General features: G+C 45.0%; 1 protein-coding gene across 1 annotated transcript in view; it reads left to right on the top strand.

Moving 5' to 3' along the window:
* The window catches only part of LOC129323547 (unconventional myosin-X-like), a 115,882-nt gene that overhangs the window by 28,069 nt on the left and 68,493 nt on the right, over positions 1-19,320 (top strand). The window contains exons 6-11 of the mRNA XM_054970082.1: positions 4,142-4,329; positions 4,501-4,635; positions 5,471-5,595; positions 5,929-5,942; positions 6,878-6,962; positions 19,130-19,233. Of these exons, the coding sequence (XP_054826057.1) occupies positions 4,142-4,329; positions 4,501-4,635; positions 5,471-5,595; positions 5,929-5,942; positions 6,878-6,962; positions 19,130-19,233 (651 nt within the window). The remainder of the gene's footprint in view (positions 1-4,141; positions 4,330-4,500; positions 4,636-5,470; positions 5,596-5,928; positions 5,943-6,877; positions 6,963-19,129; positions 19,234-19,320) is intronic.

Raw genomic sequence — 19,320 nt, 5'->3', positions numbered from 1 at the left:
CTGTCCTAATAGTTGAGTGAATTGGGAAATCAAAATAAATAAAAGAAAACAGGGTAAAGCTAGCAGGCTACAATAAGAGTCCTTGACGGGGGCCAGTGGATGCGGTGTCGCCATGATACTGGTCGCGACCCTCCATCTGGGTGGACCCAGATCTCCCCCTTGGGCCGCTTGTTCAGCCCCTTCGGACTGCCCTTGTGTCTGGCAGTCCCCCAAGGGTGCCCCCCTGTGGTATCAGAATAGGAGCGAAAGGGCCCGGCAAGCAGCTTGATGCCCTTACTTCTCTCCCTAGGAAGCTGTCCCTTAGTGTCAGGGGCGAGCTTCCATCCTCCTCCCTGGCCAGGGGGTTCTGCCCTCTTTTATCCCCCCCTCATCTAAGTGAGTGCCTGCCCTCCTCCCTCTGCTCCCGCCCCCAGTGCCCAGCCCAACACCTTAGCCAGGTGTGCCCAGGCTCTTGCCCTTGGCTGCTGCTGCTGCCTAACAGGGCCTTGCCCCTGCCCCTGCCTCACCCCCACCGGCCTGTCCGCCCTTTCCCCCAGAAATGGCGGCCATGCCCTCTCACTGGCTGGTGGCCTGAGCTAGGGTCACTAGGCTTGCCACTCTAGGCAAAGGATGATGAGCGTCTCAACTGGGGGGAGGCACCCTGCTTCCCCCCTGCCTGCCCTTCCTTGGAGCCTGCCCTGGGTGCCTGAATGGGCATACTGACCATCGTGCCAGTCTCGCAGCTGGTGGGCGCCTCTCTGAGGCTGGCACCAGGCCCTTAAATCGGCTGCCCGCCTGCCCTGTTGGCTTCCCGGCCCAGTGCAGGCTCTGCAGCTCCCACCTCCATGCCTCCCCCATGCCTTCCTTGTGCGGGCCACCACCAGGTTCTGCTGCTGCGTGCCCCGCCGTCTTCTGTCGCTGGCTGGGGGCCTCCAGGTGACGTGTTATGGCTGGTGTGGGGGTGGCCGTTCATCCGGGGCACCAGACTGGCCGGGTCCCGGATAAAGGCTGATTTTCAGTGTATGTAGTCCATTAAGAGGGAGGGTTTGTGTGATCTCAGTAAGAACAGAAAATTTCTTCAACATGTTACATTATTAATTCATTCTGTCAGATTCAAGTGCGGGCGCTGCGGTGCTGTACGCCAGTGCACCTGACTTCGACTCCAGGCAGCCACCAGGGATATTGCAGTGCCTTGCTCCATGGCAGGAGGGGAGCTCCCTCTCAACCCACTCGCAGGCCTGCTCGACCTGCCTGACTCCTGGCTGCCTCCTCCTGCTTCCACTCATTGGTCCTTCCCTTCTTCAGCCCCTCCACTCTCCCTCTCTCTCTCCTCTTCCATTCCTAAACAACCCACCCTCTCCTGTGGGTGGACTTCCCTTTTAACTCTTCACCCATTCCCAGCTCCACCTGCCAGCCACGCCCTCCAGCACTCTAGCTTCGGCCCTGGCCGTCTTAGGCAGCAGCACCTGGGGTTACTCTGCTGGCTGCTCTGGGCAGTTACACCTGTGCCTTCTTCACTGGTTGCCGGGCTTCCTTTGCTGATTGCCTCAGGCAGCCCCACCTGAGGTTGCTCTGTTCCCAGCCTCTGGTGATCTTGCTCTCTGGTCATCTCTGATGCCTGTGCCCTCTCCTTCCTGGCTTGGGCTCCTATTCTCCCACCAGAGGGTGGGGCTGGCTGGCTTCCCCTGCCCCATTTGACTCTCTGGGGCTTGGGTGTTTCTTTTCTTTCCTCTGTTGCTGGGTGTGGCAGGGTCTTGGTGTCTGTCTGGGCAGCTGCAGCTGAGTGGTGGTCATCTGGCTGTCCCCCCTCCCCCTTTCTTGTTAAGTCTGGGGGCAGAGCCTCAGACCCCGGACACATTCATTCATTCATTCATTCATTCATTCATTCATTCATTCATTCATTCATTCATTCATTCATTCATTCATTCATGGCATTTATATGCTGCCTTTCCACCCAAAACAGGGTCCTCACATTTTTAAACATTAAAATAACATTTAAAATGTGGATATAAACACAATACAAATGTCAAAACACACAAACCAAGGAGGAGGCCAATAAGAGTTTACTGGCTGTACACCAAATAAAAGAAAAAAGTCTTCACTTCTGCTGGCAGAAGACAATGACAGAGGAAGACTGACGAATCTCCCTGGGGAGGGAATTCCAAAGTGTCAGTGCCTCAACTAAGAACGCCTTTTCTCAACCTGCCACCTATCTAATCTTAGATGATGGGAGTGCCCAAAACAGGACCTCCAAAGATGCCTAGAGTAGACAGGTATGTCCATATGGGAGAAGGTGGTCCTTCAGGTATGCTGATCCCAATCCATATAGGTCTTTAAAGGCCAATGAGCACCTTGAGTTGGGCCCAGAAGCATATTGGGAGTCAGTATAGATGGGATAAGACTGGAGTGATATGGTCAGTCGACCCACTTCAGTCAGCATTCTGACCACAATATTCTGTACCAACACTAGCTTCTGGTTACAGGAACAGTATAAAACAATTGCACACAAAATACATATAACACATAAACAAGGCTAACTAGGAAACCAGTGAGAAAGAGTGAAAGAGATTCCGGGGGGCTGATATTTACTAATCCTGTGAGAGAAGATGATCCATGGAAGCAGCAGCAGGGATAGCCAGCGTCTCATGGAAGGGAGAGAAGGGGGCTCAGATGTAATCTGAGGGTGCATGGAAGGGTCCAGAACACACGCTGAGCACATGGCAGGGCAGTCCAATTATACTATAGAATGTACCCTGGGGCAGGATCACGTCTTCTGCCCCAAAACAATAGCTTAATGGCTGTCTCCGGAGGTGAGACAATTAATTAGAAAAGCTTTGATTATACCTTCCTGGATGTCACTAAAGATAAGAAAAATAATTGATGACCTGCAATTGTTGGATAGGAAGGACTATCAGTTCCCTGAATAGCTTTGATTAGGAAGGAGAAAGGGGGAAGAGTATGGATGAGATTAACTCAGGAACTCCTGAAAGACCTCTTTTGTTTTAAGTCTTTGCACATCTCCAGGGTGTGGGGCTGCTAGTCAGTCTCACCTCATGACTCATGTTCCAGTAATTTTCCATTCCAACTAGGTTGGAAACCGCTATATTCATAAACTGCCCTTTAGTGTGAGGGAGGTTTTGACTACTAACATCTTTAATTGCTGAACTTCCCACAATAAATGGATGTTACATCTAAACAGCTACTTTCAGTACTAGAGAATGGACTACTTCTCTTATGGTAAGTCAAGGTATCACTGGATGCCAAAAAAGTTGTGAACTTTGCCCTGGCTGCTGCTAAAATCAGATTAAAGGCTACTAGATATATGAGGTGGACATTAATTGTTAATTTAGTTAGTGGTCCCGCTCTGATTTTATTTCCATATCATTATATATCAGCATATAGATAAGGGTACAGATCTGAACAAATGTGTAACCAACTGAAACCAATGTGGTATAGATAGATGGCATCCTTATTGAGATGCCCATGGTTCTTTGTGTAAATGTCCTATGAATTATGATGAGTATGTTTTTATTCATCTGTTTTAGTTATACTGATTTAAGAGCTGGTTTTCACTTTAAATAGTATTATATTTTTCCCCCAGTGCTTTTTCAAGGTGATCTTTATTTCCCTCTTGTTATGACCAGTGCAAGTATATGCATGTACTTACTAGTGGTTTGTGAAGATCACCAATAATTATTACTTAATTTCTGCACAATCACAACCTGTGTCAGAAAGATCCTAAGTAGTATGTAAGAGAGAGCCTTTGGAATCTACAGCGAGAGACATTTCCATGTCAGCACCAGCAGTCATCAGGAATATGCAGTTCTGGTGTGCTTAAGCCAACAGATGAAGTAAAATGCTGTGAAATCTTCTTCCTCCATAAAAAGTAGAGTTCTTGATGGCCTACATGTGGTGCTTTGATGTGTAAATTGGCCCTCACTCATGGTATATCAAGAAACCTCCTTTCTTTGCTGGTATCTGCTTAAATTTTCATTCCCAGTCTCTGCATGCCTCTGGCTTTTAGCCCACACTGCCATAGATCTAGGTTCTTTAGTTTAAGCTTGGCTGCTGATTTTGTGCTCACCCTTTCCTTCTGGAGAACCAGGCTACGGAGTGGGCAAAAGCTGCTCGCTTTCCTCATTGTTCCTCTATTTCCTACTAGACAAACATTGGTTCTATCTTGATCTCTGTGAATCCTTACAAGCTCATCAGCGGCCTGTATGATGCAGCTACCATTGACTTGTACCGACAGTACTGCTTGGGAGAGCTGCCACCCCATATCTTTGCCACAGCCAGTGAGTGCTACAGCTGCCTGTGGAGGCGCCATGACAGCCAGTGTATCCTCATCAGGTAAGAGGGGAGAAGTATGGCCAAGGCTTTCAACATCCCAGCAGCCACATTCCCATCTATTAGGAGCCATCTATACTGTACATAACCATTCTCTCAGACCTTCCAATGACCTTCCAAAGGGTCATTACCCTTTGGATGACCCTTTCCTGAGGATTGTGTGTCTATTAACAGTGGAGAAAGTGGAGCTGGAAAGACAGAGAGCACCAAGTTGCTGCTGAAGTTCCTGTCAGCCATGAGCCAAACTTCACTGAGTGGCCCTATGTCAGAGAAGAGCACACATGTGGAGGAGGCCATCATGGAGAGCAGGTACAAGTCCATCCTGTAATAGGAGACTGTCATGTGTGTGGCCTGGAGATGTTGCTCCTCAGCACATTATGTGCTGATGGCCGGATTGCCACGATAGCCTCTTCATTAAACATATCAAGTAGTTTCCCTTAACCATGATTTATATTGTACATGAAGTAGGAAGGGCAAGTACCTTTCTTAGGGACTCTGATACATTCAGCATGGGAAATTCCAACTCTCTGGACTGTACAGACAGTGGCTTCTCTCAGGACCTTTTCCAGCTGAATAGATTGTAGGCATTAGAGGTTCTGAAATAGAAACCACAGCAGTAGTTTGTTGGGTTTCCAAGGCCATAAAACCTTTTAAATCCATTGAAATGAATGGGCTTAGAAGTATGTAACTCTGTTTAGGATTGCACTGTATGCTGCTAATGCCTACCTCATCCATTCATCTTGGCTGCTTCCTCATCCATTTGCCTGAGAATTCTACTGTAAGCAGGGCTGCTTGATGCAAAATTCTGTGAACTTGAAAGCTTTATTGCACCACCTGTATCAATGTTGATAATTAAGACAATTAGGACGTATTTCTTTGATCCTACTGCTGCTGGTCCTGATGTTGGTGGCGGGGGGGGGGGCGGGCTTCACAGACTTCTGAGGCATCTGGCATTGCCTACATACTTTCAGCCCTATCATTGTAGCCTTAGGGGCTAGATTCTTGTTTATAAATCTTGAAAAGCCCACATTCTCAAGACCTATATTATATCTTCCTTGTGCATAATTCTAGAATATGTGCAGACTTGTCCGAATATGCCTCTAAAGTGTCATAACTAAATTCCCTTAATGTTTTCCCTCCCTAGCCCAGTCCTGGAGGCTTTTGGAAATGCCAAGACTGTGTATAACAACAACTCCAGTCGCTTTGGCAAATTCATTCAGCTACACTTTTCCCAGCATGGGCACATCCAGGGAGGAAGAGTCACCGACTGTATCCTTCTCATTGGTAGCTTCAGCCCTGATTCCCACAGTACACACCAAGAACTGCTGAGGCAGAGGCAAGATAGGTGAGCTGTATGTGTGCACACGACTCATTCAGCAGTGGTCATGCTGCCACAAGGGGACGTTCATTCTACCCTCCATCTCATCCCTTAGGTTTCTGTTCCAGGAAATTGTAGTTCTTTAGGCCATTAGAATCCAGGAATGAAACATCTCTAGCCTGTAGAATTTGGAGATGGCAGCATTTAAGAGCTTTCTGCAGCTGGATTCCTTTCAATGTGTGTGGGTCTCTTCCATGTCACTTCCTCCTTAACGTGTTGCTCAGATTTATTGGAGAAGGTGAGTAAAGTTCACTTGTGTCCTTCCTCTCCTTCTCCATGTTGACAGCTCTCTCTATCATTCACTTTTGTAATGGCAGCAATTGGATGGAGCTGCCCTCTCCTTAGTAATGCATGATCTCAGCATGGATGAGCATTCTGGTCAGTAGAGTCTGGGCTGCATCCACACCAGCGCTTTTGCCTCGGTTTGTTCCATTTCACTGTTGACTTTTATTTGGAGGATTGCAATGGTCTCAAGAGAAATTAAACAAACTGGGAATTATTGGGGGGGGGGGGTGTTGTAATTTTCATGTGTTTGACAGATCGCAAGTGCTTTCCTAGATGGCATGTTCACTGTTTTTATTTCATCAATAAATGCTGATTTTTAGCACTCGGTGCCAGTGCACTGATGTGCTTCTACACCTTCCATACATTTTATGCAGAGTTTAATTTTTTTTTCCTGCGAACATGGAGTGTCCAGGTTCTGAGTCTGCAAAGCAGTTAGAATTTTAGCTTCTGCTAACAGGACAGGTTAACACAGTATCCAGGTGAATGAGTGTGGGGTGGGGTGAAATGGTGCTAAATTCACTAAAAAGGGAGCAACTGCAGTGGGGAAGAGCAGTGGTGAGAAAATTGCCATCAAATGCAAGAGCTCAATCTATATGTAAAGTAGTTGCACTTGTATTATGGCATGATTTGGTACAAGAAAACCAGGAAGACAAATGTAAACACTGACAGATCACAGGGTGTCTTGTCTGCACTTTCCTTTCCATGAATATGAGCAGCAGAGCTTGGAAAACTACTTGTATTGTATTGCCTGGACAGTGAATAAAGTGCTGGGTGCATGTGCTCTTTCTCCTTCAGAGCAGTCTACTTGACCCAGCCTAAATATTTGTGACTCTCATGTGTGGGTGTGGGCTTGGTTGCCAGTTGTTCTTCATTCTTTTTTTGTTTCAGAACAGAGTTGTTCATCAAAACCCAGGAGAACGTAATTATCATATCTTCTATGCCTTACTAGCAGGTGTCTCTGGGGAACAGAAAGGTAATGGCATTTCCTGAAGTAGTTCCCTCCTTGTCTACTCTAGTGAGAATGACTCGCATAGAAGTAGCTAAGAGAACAAGGCATTCTCCCTCTGAGGTGGAGGACATCTTAGGACATCTTGGGTGATTCCCACCATCCAATCAGGAGGCAGGAACTCAATTATTTGTTCCTCTTCCTGTTGGTGTGTGGGTCACCCCTCCTCTCAGTTCTTTCCTGCCTCCAGGGAGAGCAGAAGCCTGCAGCGTGCTCGCTGATCCTTCTTTCACTTTCATTTTCTCTTCAACACTATTTCTGCTTCTACTTCTACCTTATCTCTCTCCCCTCTTTTATCTGCCTTACTCTATCTTTGAGATCAAGCTTGGCCACCAATCAGAGATGGATTCCAGTGTGAGCTTCATGGAGGAAGACGGAGAGGAAACTGACCTCCCTACAAACGCTGCAGCTGCGGTCGGTGCAGTCCTGCCTTTGTGGCTGGAGCCTGCTCCCAACACCAATACGGCTCTGGAGCCGTGCAGTCCAGCCAAGGAGCCCAGATGAGAGGCAATGGAGGCACAATTGTCAGTGCAGCTCTGCGCCCAGGCTGAGCACAGTGCTTCACGACACTCAACTCAAACGGAGGGACAGAGCGTCAGAAAGTGCGCCAAAACACGAACGGACAAGGAAGACGCGCTGGCCAACCTCCTGCCAGGAGAAGGCACTTCAGAGTCCACAAGCGCAACCCAGCACCCGCAGAGTGCCACAACAGAGAGGGGTAACATACAGAGCAATGTTGGGACTTCCCACTCCCCCTCTGCTGAGCTCCTCACCCTCATCCAGCAGACTATGAGGGACGAGTTTGCAAGACTTTGCCAGCTACCTTCCAGGGCCGGCAGTGAACTGTCTCCCCCCCCCCCCTGTCCAGGGCAGCTCAAGGGAAAAGCCTAGAAAGCCCACCTCCTGGCCCACTAAGGCTGTCCAGAAGGCCACCCTGAGTAATCAGGCCATCATGGGGTCTCAATGGGGAGACGGGTCTTCCTCCGACAGCGATAACTGGGAGGAGGGCGAATTCCTGTCAGAGGAGGCTATTGCCACTCCAGAACAGCCTGACAGGCTATTTAAGATGGAGAATTACCAGTACCTCCTTTCCAAGTCTCTAGCAGCTTTGGACTTGCAGGAAAAGAGTGGTGGTGGGGGGAGAGGAAGATGAGAACCCTAAGGCAGACAAGATTAGGCCCAAAGGGTGTAGTGAGTTCTTTCCCAGGGCTAACACAGCCGAGAAAGTATTCCCATTTCCTGAATATTTTGAAAGGCAAATGAAAGCTGAATGGGAAATGCCTTCTGCCAACAAACAGTGCTCTAATGCAGCCAAAAAGTTATATGCCTTACCCTCTTATGCAAATGAGTTATTGCAGGTTCCGAGGATAGACACACTAGTTGCAGCTCTACAGTCATCAGGCCTTCTCTCCAAAGATGGTCAAGGTTCTGGCAAGGACAGCCTAGATAGAAAAGCAGAAATTTCTCTCAGAAGGGCACACGAGGAGGCGGCAATGGCCATCAAGGCTTCAACCACAGCATCCATTGTGTCAAGGGCATCAGCCGTTTGGGTGTGCAAATTGATGCAACTAATTCCTAGCGGTAATAGTCGCTTACTGGAGGGAGCAAACAGAATTCTTAAGGCAAGCACCTTCGCAGCAGATGTGACTTTGGACGCCATATCTTGTTCCTCAGGATCCCTGGCATCGGCCGTGGTGGCCAGAAGGCTCCTCTGGCTTCGGGCCTGGCAAGCTGACGTTCGCTCAAAGTTCCTCCTTGTAGCATACCCCCTTCAAGGCAACAAACTCTTCAGGGACTGCCTAGACAAGATTCTTGTGGAAACAAAGGACAAGAAAAAAGCGCTTCCCAGGTCCCTGCACAGAACTGACAGATGCCCGTTCGGCACACAGTCCTTTCGAAACTACCATCCCCTGGCTAGGCCAAGACAGGATTGAAAATGTCCATCCTGGAACAATCCCAAACAGAGCTTCAAGCGTGGGCCCTTTGGGACCAAATCCAACAGGCATTACCAACCCAGAGGGGACAGACAGGACTTTGAGAACAAGACATCTAAATCCTGACTCGTGTCAGTAACCGATAGGGGGGAGACTGCTTCAATTTCACCAAGCATGGATTGACTCCAGAGCAGACAAATGGACCCTAGAAGTTGTCTCCAGAGGCTACTTGATAGAGTTCGAAACCCATCCTCCAGACAGATTTGTCTCATCCTCCCTACGGAAAAACACACAGAGAAATCATATTACTCATCAGGCAATTGACCATCTACTGAGAATTCAAGCAATAGAAACTGTCCCTCCCCAGGAATGAGGCAAAGGAGTTTACTCCATCTTTTTCACAGTTCCAAAGAGGAACGGAGATTGGAGAGCGACATTAAATCTAAAATTCGTGAACAAATTCCTAAGGGTAAGAAAATTCTGGATGGAGACAATATCAGAGGCCCTCCAACCGGGAGAGTTTATGACGTCAATAGACTTGACGGAAGCTTACCTTCATATCCCAATCAATGCATCTCATCACCATTACCTGCGATTCCACGTCAACTGCAACCACTACCAATTTCATGCCTTGCCATTCGGTCTGGCCACAGCACCAAGGGTCTTCATGAAGGTACTCATCAACCCAGTAGGCCAACTCAGGGAGAAAGGCGTCCATGTTCATCCATATCTGGACAACATCCTCATCTGAGCCAACTCCCGAGAAAAAGCGCTACAGGACACCTGGACAGCAGTACATTTCTTGCAGCATCATGGTTTCCTGATAAACCTGAAAAAATGCTCCCTTCAGCCCACTCAAGCTATCCAACACCTGGGTTTGATAATCGACTTGAAAAGGTGCGGTTTCTTTCTTCCTCAGGAGAAAATACAGAAGACCAAGAATCTTTTTTTTTTTTTTGAAAAATTTTTATTGGGTTAGAATCCATTATTTCCACATTTACATTCAATTTTCCCCAATTTTTTCATCTCTAACCCCCTCCCTTTCCCCCCCTTTTTGTTGACCTCCAACAGCTTTCCAACCCTTTGTCCCCTTTCCCTTACTTTTATTAGCTTCCTCTATCTAAAACAAATATATATTCTCCATTATTCTAAGCAGTACATCCTTAACTATTTTTAACATTATATGCCCAAACTGTAAGCCTTTGTTTCCATCTTAGATAAACAATTTATCCCAATTTTTCAATTTCAGGTATTTCTATATATCATAAACCATATAGATCATACGTTCGTTTATATCAAACAATTTGACTTATTCTCTATATATATTACTCATTCTATCTTTTTATAATAGTTCTATATATCTCTCCTCACGTAGTCAATCAATTTGACCCATCTATATCTTCAGACATTCAGTTTGGTACAAAACTTGTCAGAAAAAAAAGAAAATATTGTTAGTTAATCGCTCCTTATATTTAGTCCTTATAATTAATTATTTTCTCTATGTTCTGTTTGTTAACCTATATATATCTATATATATGTCAATCTATTAATCTGACTGCTTATTAATTCACATTTATCTCTTCTCCCCCCGGTAAAGTCTCCCCCCAATACTTCAGTAGTTCTCAAACTGCCACAGTTTTCCTCCCATCTCCCATTTCTTCTCCAGGTATTGTTTCAGCTTCTCCCAGTCTGTGTTGAACTGCCCTGAGTCCAGATCTCTCAATTTTCTTGTCATCTTGTCCATTTCAGCCATATACAGCAATTTGTAAGTCCAATCTTCAATAGTTGGCACTTCTTGTACTTTCCATTTTTGCGCATACAAAAGTCTAGCTGCTGCTGTCATATAAAATATCAACGTCCTGTGTTGGGCTGAAATTCCCTCCATTCCCAAGTTCAGTAGCAGGAGTTCTGGGTTCTTATTAATTTGAAATTGTAAAATTTCACTCATTTCTCTTATTATTTCCCCCCAGTACTGCCTGGCTACCTCACACGACCACCACATATGATAGAGGGAGCCCTCATGCTTCTTACATTTCCAGCATTTATTAGAAGTATTCAAATTCCCTAGCGCAATCTTCTTTGGTGTCATGTACCAACGATAGATCATTTTATAAATGTTCTCTTTGATATTAATACATGTCGTTGTCTTCATTGTAGTTTTCCACAAGTATTCCCATGCCTCCATTGTTATTTCTTTATTAAAGTTTATAGCCCATTTCACCATTTGTGTTTTAACTATCTCATCCTCGGTATACCACTTCAACAGTACTTGGTATACCTTGGATATTCTTTCCTTATCTTCTTTAAGAAGGGTCTGCTCTAGTTCCGAATTCTCTATTCGTATACCTCCCTTTACAGAGTCCGAATTATATAAGTCTCTGATCTGTCTATACTGGAACCAATCGTAGTTAGGTGATAGTTCCTCTTGTGTCTTTATTCTAAGTTTGGATGCTTCAGTTTTAGTTATTTCTTTATACGTTAAACATTGTTGTTCATTATCAACAGCTCTCGGGTCTATCACCTCATATGGAACCACCCACAAAGGGGTTCCTTCTTGTAGATAAATTCTGTACTTCTTCCAGATTATGTATAGACTTCTCCGAACAAAGTGATGCAGGAACATCGAGTTGACCTTTACTTTGTCATGCCATAAATATGCGTGCCATCCAAATATTTTTTTATATCCCTCTAGGGCTAATAGTTTCTTGTTCTTTAATGTCATCCATTCTTTCAACCAAACTAGGCAGATTGCATCATGATAAAGTCTCAGATTGGGCAGTTGCATTCCGCCTCTTTCCTTTGCATCTTGTAAAACTTTCACTTTCACTCGAGGCTTCTTGCCTGCCCAAACAAAATCTGATATTTTCCTCTGCCATTTTTCAAATTGTTTGGAGTCTCTGATGATTGGTATTGTCTGTAGCAAAAACATTACTCTTGGTAACACATTCATCTTAACTGCTGCAATCCTGCCCAACCATGACAAATTCAATCTATTCCATTTAATCAAGTCTCTCTCTATCTGAGTCCATAGTTTTTCATAATTGTTTTTGAATAGATCTATGTTCTTTGCAGTTAATTCGACTCCCAAATATTTCACTTTACTTGTTACTTCACAATCCGTTGTTTCCATTAACAATTGTTGTTTCTGCTTAGTCATATTTTTGCATAATATCTTTGACTTCTTTTTGTTAATGAAGAAACCTGCCAAGTCTCCAAACTCCTTGATCTTATCTATCACTCTTGGCATGTTCTCCAATGGGTCCTCTACAATTAACATTATGTCATCCGCAAATGCTCTGACCTTGTATGAATAGTCCTTTATTTTTATTCCACGAATTTCATCATCTTGACGTATTTGTATCATCAGAATCTCCAATACTAAAATGAACAACAATGGAGATAACGGGCAACCTTGTCTTGTTCCTTTACTTATCGTCAATTTCTTGGTCAATTCATCATTCACCACAATTGCTGCAGTCTGGTCTCTATAAATTTCCTTAATTGCTCTGATGAATCTTTCTCCCAATTGTAGCTTTTCCATAGTGGCAAACATAAAGTCCCAGTTTAAATTGTCAAACGCTTTTTCAGCGTCAACAAAGAAGAAACCAACCTCTTTGTCACAACGCTTGTCATAATATTCAATAGCATTGATCACTGTCCTTAAGTTGTCTCTTATTTGTCTGTCTGGCAAAAAGCCTGCTTGTTCCTCCTCTATGACTTCCGAGAGCCACCCCTTCAATCTCTCCGCCAATATCTTCGCAAAAATTTTATAGTCATTGTTGAGTAGCGATATAGGTCTATAATTTTTCACATTAGTCAGGTCTTGGCCCTCTTTTGGGATCAATGATATATTCGCTTCACTCCAAGTTTCTGGAATCCTTTGATCCCTTAAAACCCCATTCATCACCTCTTTTAGGAATGGTGCCAGTTCATTAGCCATTGTCTTATAGAATTTAGCCGTAAGTCCATCTGGCCCTGGCGCCTTTCCTAGATTTGCAGATTGTATTGCCTTACTTATTTCCTCGTCAGTTACTTCACTATTCAACTTATTTCTCCAAGCTTCCGAGATTTCTGGAAGTTTGGTTTTCTCCAAATATGACGCTATTGATTCTTTGTTTACTTCTTTTTTATTATACAGCTTAGCGTAAAATTTATAAAAGGCTCTACTAATGGTAGCCTGCTCCAAATACGTTTTGTTATCTTCGCAAATTTTATTTATTATCTTCTTTTCCCTTTTCTTCTTCAATTGCCATGCCAGGTACTTCCCAGGTTTATTAGCACCCTCAAACGCTTTTTGATTCAGTCTTTTGAGATTCCACTCCAATTCTTTATTGCTCATTGCTGTTAGCTGTTCTTGAAGTATTTTAATTTCCTGGTATACCTTCTTTTTCCCTGGTCTCTTTTTTAGCTGTATTTCTTTGGCTTTTATTTTCTCCTCAATCTCTTGTCTTTTCTCCTCTTTCTTCTTTCTTGCTCTACCATTTAAGTCCATTAGTATGCCCCTTACAACCGCCTTGTAAGCATCCCAAACTTTATTGGTTGGTACTTCTTTATTCACGTTGTATTGTATAAAAAACTTTGTCTCTCTTCTCAGTATTTCCATATTCTCTCTTTCCTGTAACAAGTCCTCATTTATTCTCCATGCTTTCCTTTTTCTCTTTTTTCCAAATTTCCACATAATTGGGTTGTGATCTGAGCCTACCATAGGCATTATTTCTACCTCCTTAGTCCATAATGCTAAGTCTTTTGAGGCCCAGATCATATCAATTCTTGATAATGTAGAATGCCTTGCAGAATAAAAAGTAAACTGTCTGCTTTTAGGATATTCTCTCCTCCATACATCTTCAAGAGTCTCTTGTTGAATCAACTCAAAAAAAAGCTTTGGTAATAGTCCTCTTTTCTTTTGTGCCGTTGTAGTCTTTTTGTCTAGTTCCAAGTCTGTCACTCCATTGAAGTCTCCAGCAAGAATTATCTGGTCGTATGCAAGATCGTCTAAATGCTTCCTTAAATCCTCAAAGAAGCTTTCTTTTGCACCGTTAGGTGCATAAAGTCCGACTACCAACACTCTCTTTAAATTCCAAATACATTCCACTGCTACAAATCTGGCTTCCACATCTCTCATAACAAATTTTGGCTGTAGCTCCTCTTTTATGTACAACACCACTCCTCTTTTTTTCTTGTTGGAGGCCGCTACATATTCTTTGCCCAATTTTCCAGATTTTAAATATTTTACATCCTGCTTTCTGATATGGGTCTCTTGCAAACAAACAATGTCACATTTTTGTTTTAGTAGCCAGTGAAAAGTATTTTTCCTCTTATTCGGTGAGTTTAGTCCATTTACATTCCAAGATAATACTTTACACTCCATACTCATGATCTTGTTGGTAAGTCTTTTTCATTGTCCTTAATAAATCGCTCCATCTCTCGCTCAGATCTGATGCGTTTTTTGGCCCCTCCAAACTCAAAGGACACTCCTTCCGGTAACTCCCATCTGTACCTGATTTTCATGTCCTTCAAAATCTGAATTAGCACTTTGTATTTTTTCCGGTCCAGTAACACTGATCTGGGCAGTTCCTTCATTATAATAATCGTCTTGCCATCAATCTCCAATGGATCTTGAAACTGTTTTGTCACAATCCTCTCTTTCATATTTCGTGTTGTAAACTGCACAATCACATCTCTTGGTAGTTTCCTCTGAGTTGCTATTCTCGAATTCACACGGTATGCCACATCTAGGATAGCCACAACTTCCTCCTCCTCCTTCCCCAGGTACTCAGCCAACACCTCAGTCATCTGTTCTTGCGCTGACTTTCCTTCCACTTCTGGCAAGCCACGAAAACGTAGCTGCTTCTCCATATGTTTAGTTTCTGCAACTGACATTCTCCCCTTCACCAATCTCATCTCTGTTTGTTGCGTGTCTGCTAAATTCTCCATCGCGTCTTCTACTGTTTTAACTCTCTGCTGCGTTCCTTGTAATTCACTTCGTATTGTTTCCATACCTTTTTTCACTTCTGACAGCTCCGATTTTACTGTCTGTGTAACCTCTTTAACCTCTTTTATCAGCTCCAATTTCGTGTCCTTAAGTTCTTTAATCATATCTAAAAGTTTTTTGTCCAGGTTTTTATCCAGGTTTTCTATTGCCGATTGCCACTCTTTTTTTGACATCGTGGGGCTTGCTTTAGCTCGCTCCCACGAATCCGCTCTCTTCCTTAACTCCGTGGCGTAAAATTTAACGTTTTTCTATTTTAAATGTCCCGGTCTTCTTATAGAAATTAAATTTTAAAGAGTCCAAAATGTCGGGCGTCTTTTCTCTATGGTTTCTCTATGATTTTGTAATCCAAGATGGCCTACTTCCTCTTCCGCTGAAGCCGCGACCCTTCCCCTTTCAAAAATGGCGATTCCCTACTTCCTGCCGTCCAGCAAGGGCCGCTTCTCTCCAGCCACTCTATTGTTATTACGCACTTCCTGTCTCCCGTCTTCCCACAGCAGATCTCGCGATGGTGTCTTTTTCTCACAGCTCCAAAGCCACAGGTATTCAAAACAATAGTCCCATTTCTTTAATAACTTCTTTAAACTTAGTCTCTTTTTAAATTCAATTCCTGCCGAGTCTTCCCCTCCTTTTCACTAGTCTGTTGCAGCTTAAAAATCTACTTTTTTTCCTCTCTGTTTTTATCAATCTGTCCCGTCTCAGAAGATAATGATCTTTACCTTCTCTTCACTTTTCTCGGGTTGTAATCGCTGTTTCGATTTTAAGTTCTCCTCTCAGCTTCTTCCCCCAATCGATGCTTGGGTATGTAGGTCTTATGCCAGCCGAATTGGCCCCAAAACTGCCGCAGAGATTATAGCCGACCCGTCGCAAGGTGGGACCTCAAGGATCGGGGGGAGACTCGTTGTATAGAGCTCCCCCTCGTCCGAGATCTAGCTCACCCTAGGGTCTTGAGCGTTCTTTGCCTGCTCCCCGCCTGAGAGCAGTCGGCCGCGGGCTATTTTCACCCCGCCGGCCGGTTAAAACGGCAGTCCGGTCAGCTCCGCAAGTGGAGCTGCGTTAGACCTCCATGGATCCCAAACAGGAAGTCCCTAGAAGACCAAGAATCTAATCAGCTCGGTCCTCCAGAGCAGGTTGGTACCCCTGATGACACTATCCAAACTCATGGGCACATTAACAGCGAACTGTGAGGCCATTCATTGGGGACGACTGCACTCTCGGGCTCTGATGTTGCTACTATGTCCTTATCAATTTCTCATCATGACAAAGTCACATATGGCAGTAAGCATACCTTGGAATGTCAAAGAAAGCCTCCTGTGGTGGACCAAAGATCAAAACCTGAGACAAGGAAAGAGCTTCCTGACTCCCCAAGTAACCCAGTTATGCACGGATGCAAGTCTCACAGGATGGGGAGCATCCTAGGAAGGAATCCCAACCCAGGGGCAATGATCTCCAGAGGAGTCGTGGCTCCCAATCAGCATACTAGAATTGAGAGCCATCAGGCTAGCCCTAATCAGATTTTCTGACATGACTGCAGGCCGAGATATCCTGAGCTGTACCGACAATATGTCAGTGAAATCTTACATCAGTCGACAAGGGGGGAACCTGCTCCTTAGCAATCCTCAAGGAGGTGACCAAGATCCTGTTTTGGGCAGAATCCCACCTGAAATTGATTCAAGCAGAGCACATAAGGGGGCTGGACAACATCCAAGTGGATTGGTTGAGCAGACAATCTATTCAGCCAGGGGAGTGGACCCTCAAGAGAGAAATCTTTCAGGCAATAACAACTCATTTCGGAACGCCCATAATGGACTTGTTCGCATCCCATCTGAACCACCAGGTGCCGTGATTCATGTCCAGATTTCAGCACCTGCACGCAGAGAACATAGACGCACTCACCTCTTCCTGCCAATATCCATCCTTCCAAATACCCGTCCTTCCAAAGCTCCTGTGGAAGATACAGGAACAGGGAGCTCAAGTCATAGTTATAGCTCCTTGGTGGCCAAGATGCCCATTGTTCTCGTCACTACAGGAAATGGCAAAGGCGCCTCTCTACCTCCTCTATCACTTCAGACGACCCTGGACCTGTTGCATCAGGGTCCCATCAGGCACCCCCATCCAGATCGACTGTGTCTGACCGCCTGGAAATTGAGAGGGGCTCCCTAACTAGCCTAACTAGCCTAGGCTTCCAACCAAAAGTAGTCAGTATGATACTGGCCTCAAGAAAGGGTTCGACAATAAGAATATATAACACCACTTGGAAGGCCTTCAACAGGTGGGCTAGGAGGAAGAAGGTAGACCCTCTACACCCATCACTCAGTGAGGTGCTAATGTTCTTGCAAGATGGCCTGGACTCAGGCTTAAAGCCGGCCACTATCAAGAGGCAGATCATAGCCCTGGACTCGATCTTGCCACTTTCGGAGGGACTAAAGCTGTCTAACCAACCTCATGTTCAGCGTGTCATTAAAGGGGCAACCTTGCTAAACCCGCCGACGGTCCATCGATTTCCGGCTTGGAGACTCAACATCGTTCTCCAAGCTCTGACCAAACCACCGTTTGAGCCACTGAAGAAAATCCCACTGAAATGGCTGAAAGTAAAGACTATTTTTCTAGTCACTATCGCTTATGCTAGGAGAATATCAGAACTCAGCACTCTTTCATTGAAACCTCACTTGTGCATGTTCCCCAAAGACAAGGTGATCCTGCACATGGACTCTACTTTTATCCCAAAGACAAGTTCCATCTTTCACAGAAGTCAAGATATTAATCTACCTTCCTTCTGCCCATCGCCAAGACACCCCAAGGAGAAGGAATGGGCACTGTCTGGATGTAAGGAGGGCCCTCAAAACTTACTTTAATAGGACAGATGACATCAGAAGGTCAGATTCCATCTTCATTAACATCAGCCCTCCTAATGTCAGCAGAAAAATGTCTTCGGTGGCCATAGGACGGTGTATATAGGTCATGCATCGCAGAGGCATACAGAGTATCAAACTGAGAGATTCTAGAAGGCATTACAGCTCACTCTATAAGAAGTGTAGCTACAAATGCAGTGTTCAGCAACCAAGCATCGGTAAAAGAAGCGTGCAGGGCCACAACATGGTCATCAGTCTCAACATTTGTAAAGCACTAAAGGCTAAATATATACGACTCGGCAGATGCTGCCTTTGGGAGAAGAGTGCTTCAGCATGTGATCCAGAACAAAGACCACTCCCCACCCAAGGGAAACTGACTGCTTTGGGAGCACCCAAGATGTCCTCAGCCTCAGAGGGAGAAGAGACCATTGGACACTTACTGTGAAAGGTCCTTCTCCTCTGAGGAACGGAGGACATCTTGCTCTTCCAGGGTCTTCGTCTGCTGGTCTCTCCTTGCTTCTTCCTCAAGTTCTAGGCTTCCTTTTGATATCTTTCTTTCTCTTGCATTTCAGAATGAAAAAGTTAAAGTTAAGTTCTTCATGTTGAGTTACTGCTTTGTGGAGTCATCAGAACTGAGAGGAGGGGTGACCCACGCACCAACAGGAAGAGGAAGAAATAATTGAGTTCTGGCCTCCCTGATTGGATGGTGGGAATCACCCAAGATGTCCTAAGATGTCCTCCATTCCTCAGAGGAGAAGGACCCTTCACGGTAAATGTCCAATGGTCCTATTTCCCAGAATTCAAAGGGACTCTGGGCCAAACTACATGTTATCTTAGTGATCCATTATTGCCCCCCCCCTCATATGTAGTTTAGCCTTAAAAAGCAGCTGAAGGGGAGAAGAATTTGGGCAGGAGTGGCAGCACTAGGGAAGGAAGTGATTTCCCCTGTTAAAGCCACTCCCTTCCCAAGGACTACTGCTTCATTTTATGCATATGAGTGTACCATGTGGCTTCTCCCACCAGTTGGCAGCATTTTTCTGAGATTCCCAGTGCTCCATAAGAGCTGCTTGCCATTTCTTCTTAATCGTCAGCTTGCACTTGTAGACCCCTGCCCCTGCTCCCACAGCATAATTTCCCTGTTTGGGGGAAATTTTCATTGATTCAGGTTTGGCACTCAGGAGCTGAACTGAGAGTGCTGTGTGGACTACATCCTGAGATGAGAGCAGCCAGGATAGGAGTTAGCTCCTTCCTGACTGTGTGTGACTCATATTTCTCCTTTCTCTCTGTCTCTGTTACTCTGCTTCTGTTCCTCTTCATCCAATTTGTCCCTTTCTATTTCTGGGGACTGCCTCCCTACAGAAGCCCTAGGCTTGCTGGAGCCCAAAAGCTATCGTTACCTAAATCAGTCCGGCTGTGTAACTAATGAGAACCTGGATGACAACGAGATGTTCAGCAAAGTCATGGTGAGTTTGATCGTTAAGCATCTGGTTTTACTTATTTATTTAACATATATATATGCCCCCCTTTCTCCAAAGCACCTCAGGACTCAA

This window comes from Eublepharis macularius, chromosome 2 (genome assembly GCF_028583425.1).
Source record: "Eublepharis macularius isolate TG4126 chromosome 2, MPM_Emac_v1.0, whole genome shotgun sequence".
Lineage (NCBI taxonomy): Eukaryota > Metazoa > Chordata > Lepidosauria > Squamata > Eublepharidae > Eublepharis > Eublepharis macularius.
Note: the sequence above shows the minus strand (reverse complement) of the source record. Positions and strands in the feature narration are given on the sequence as shown.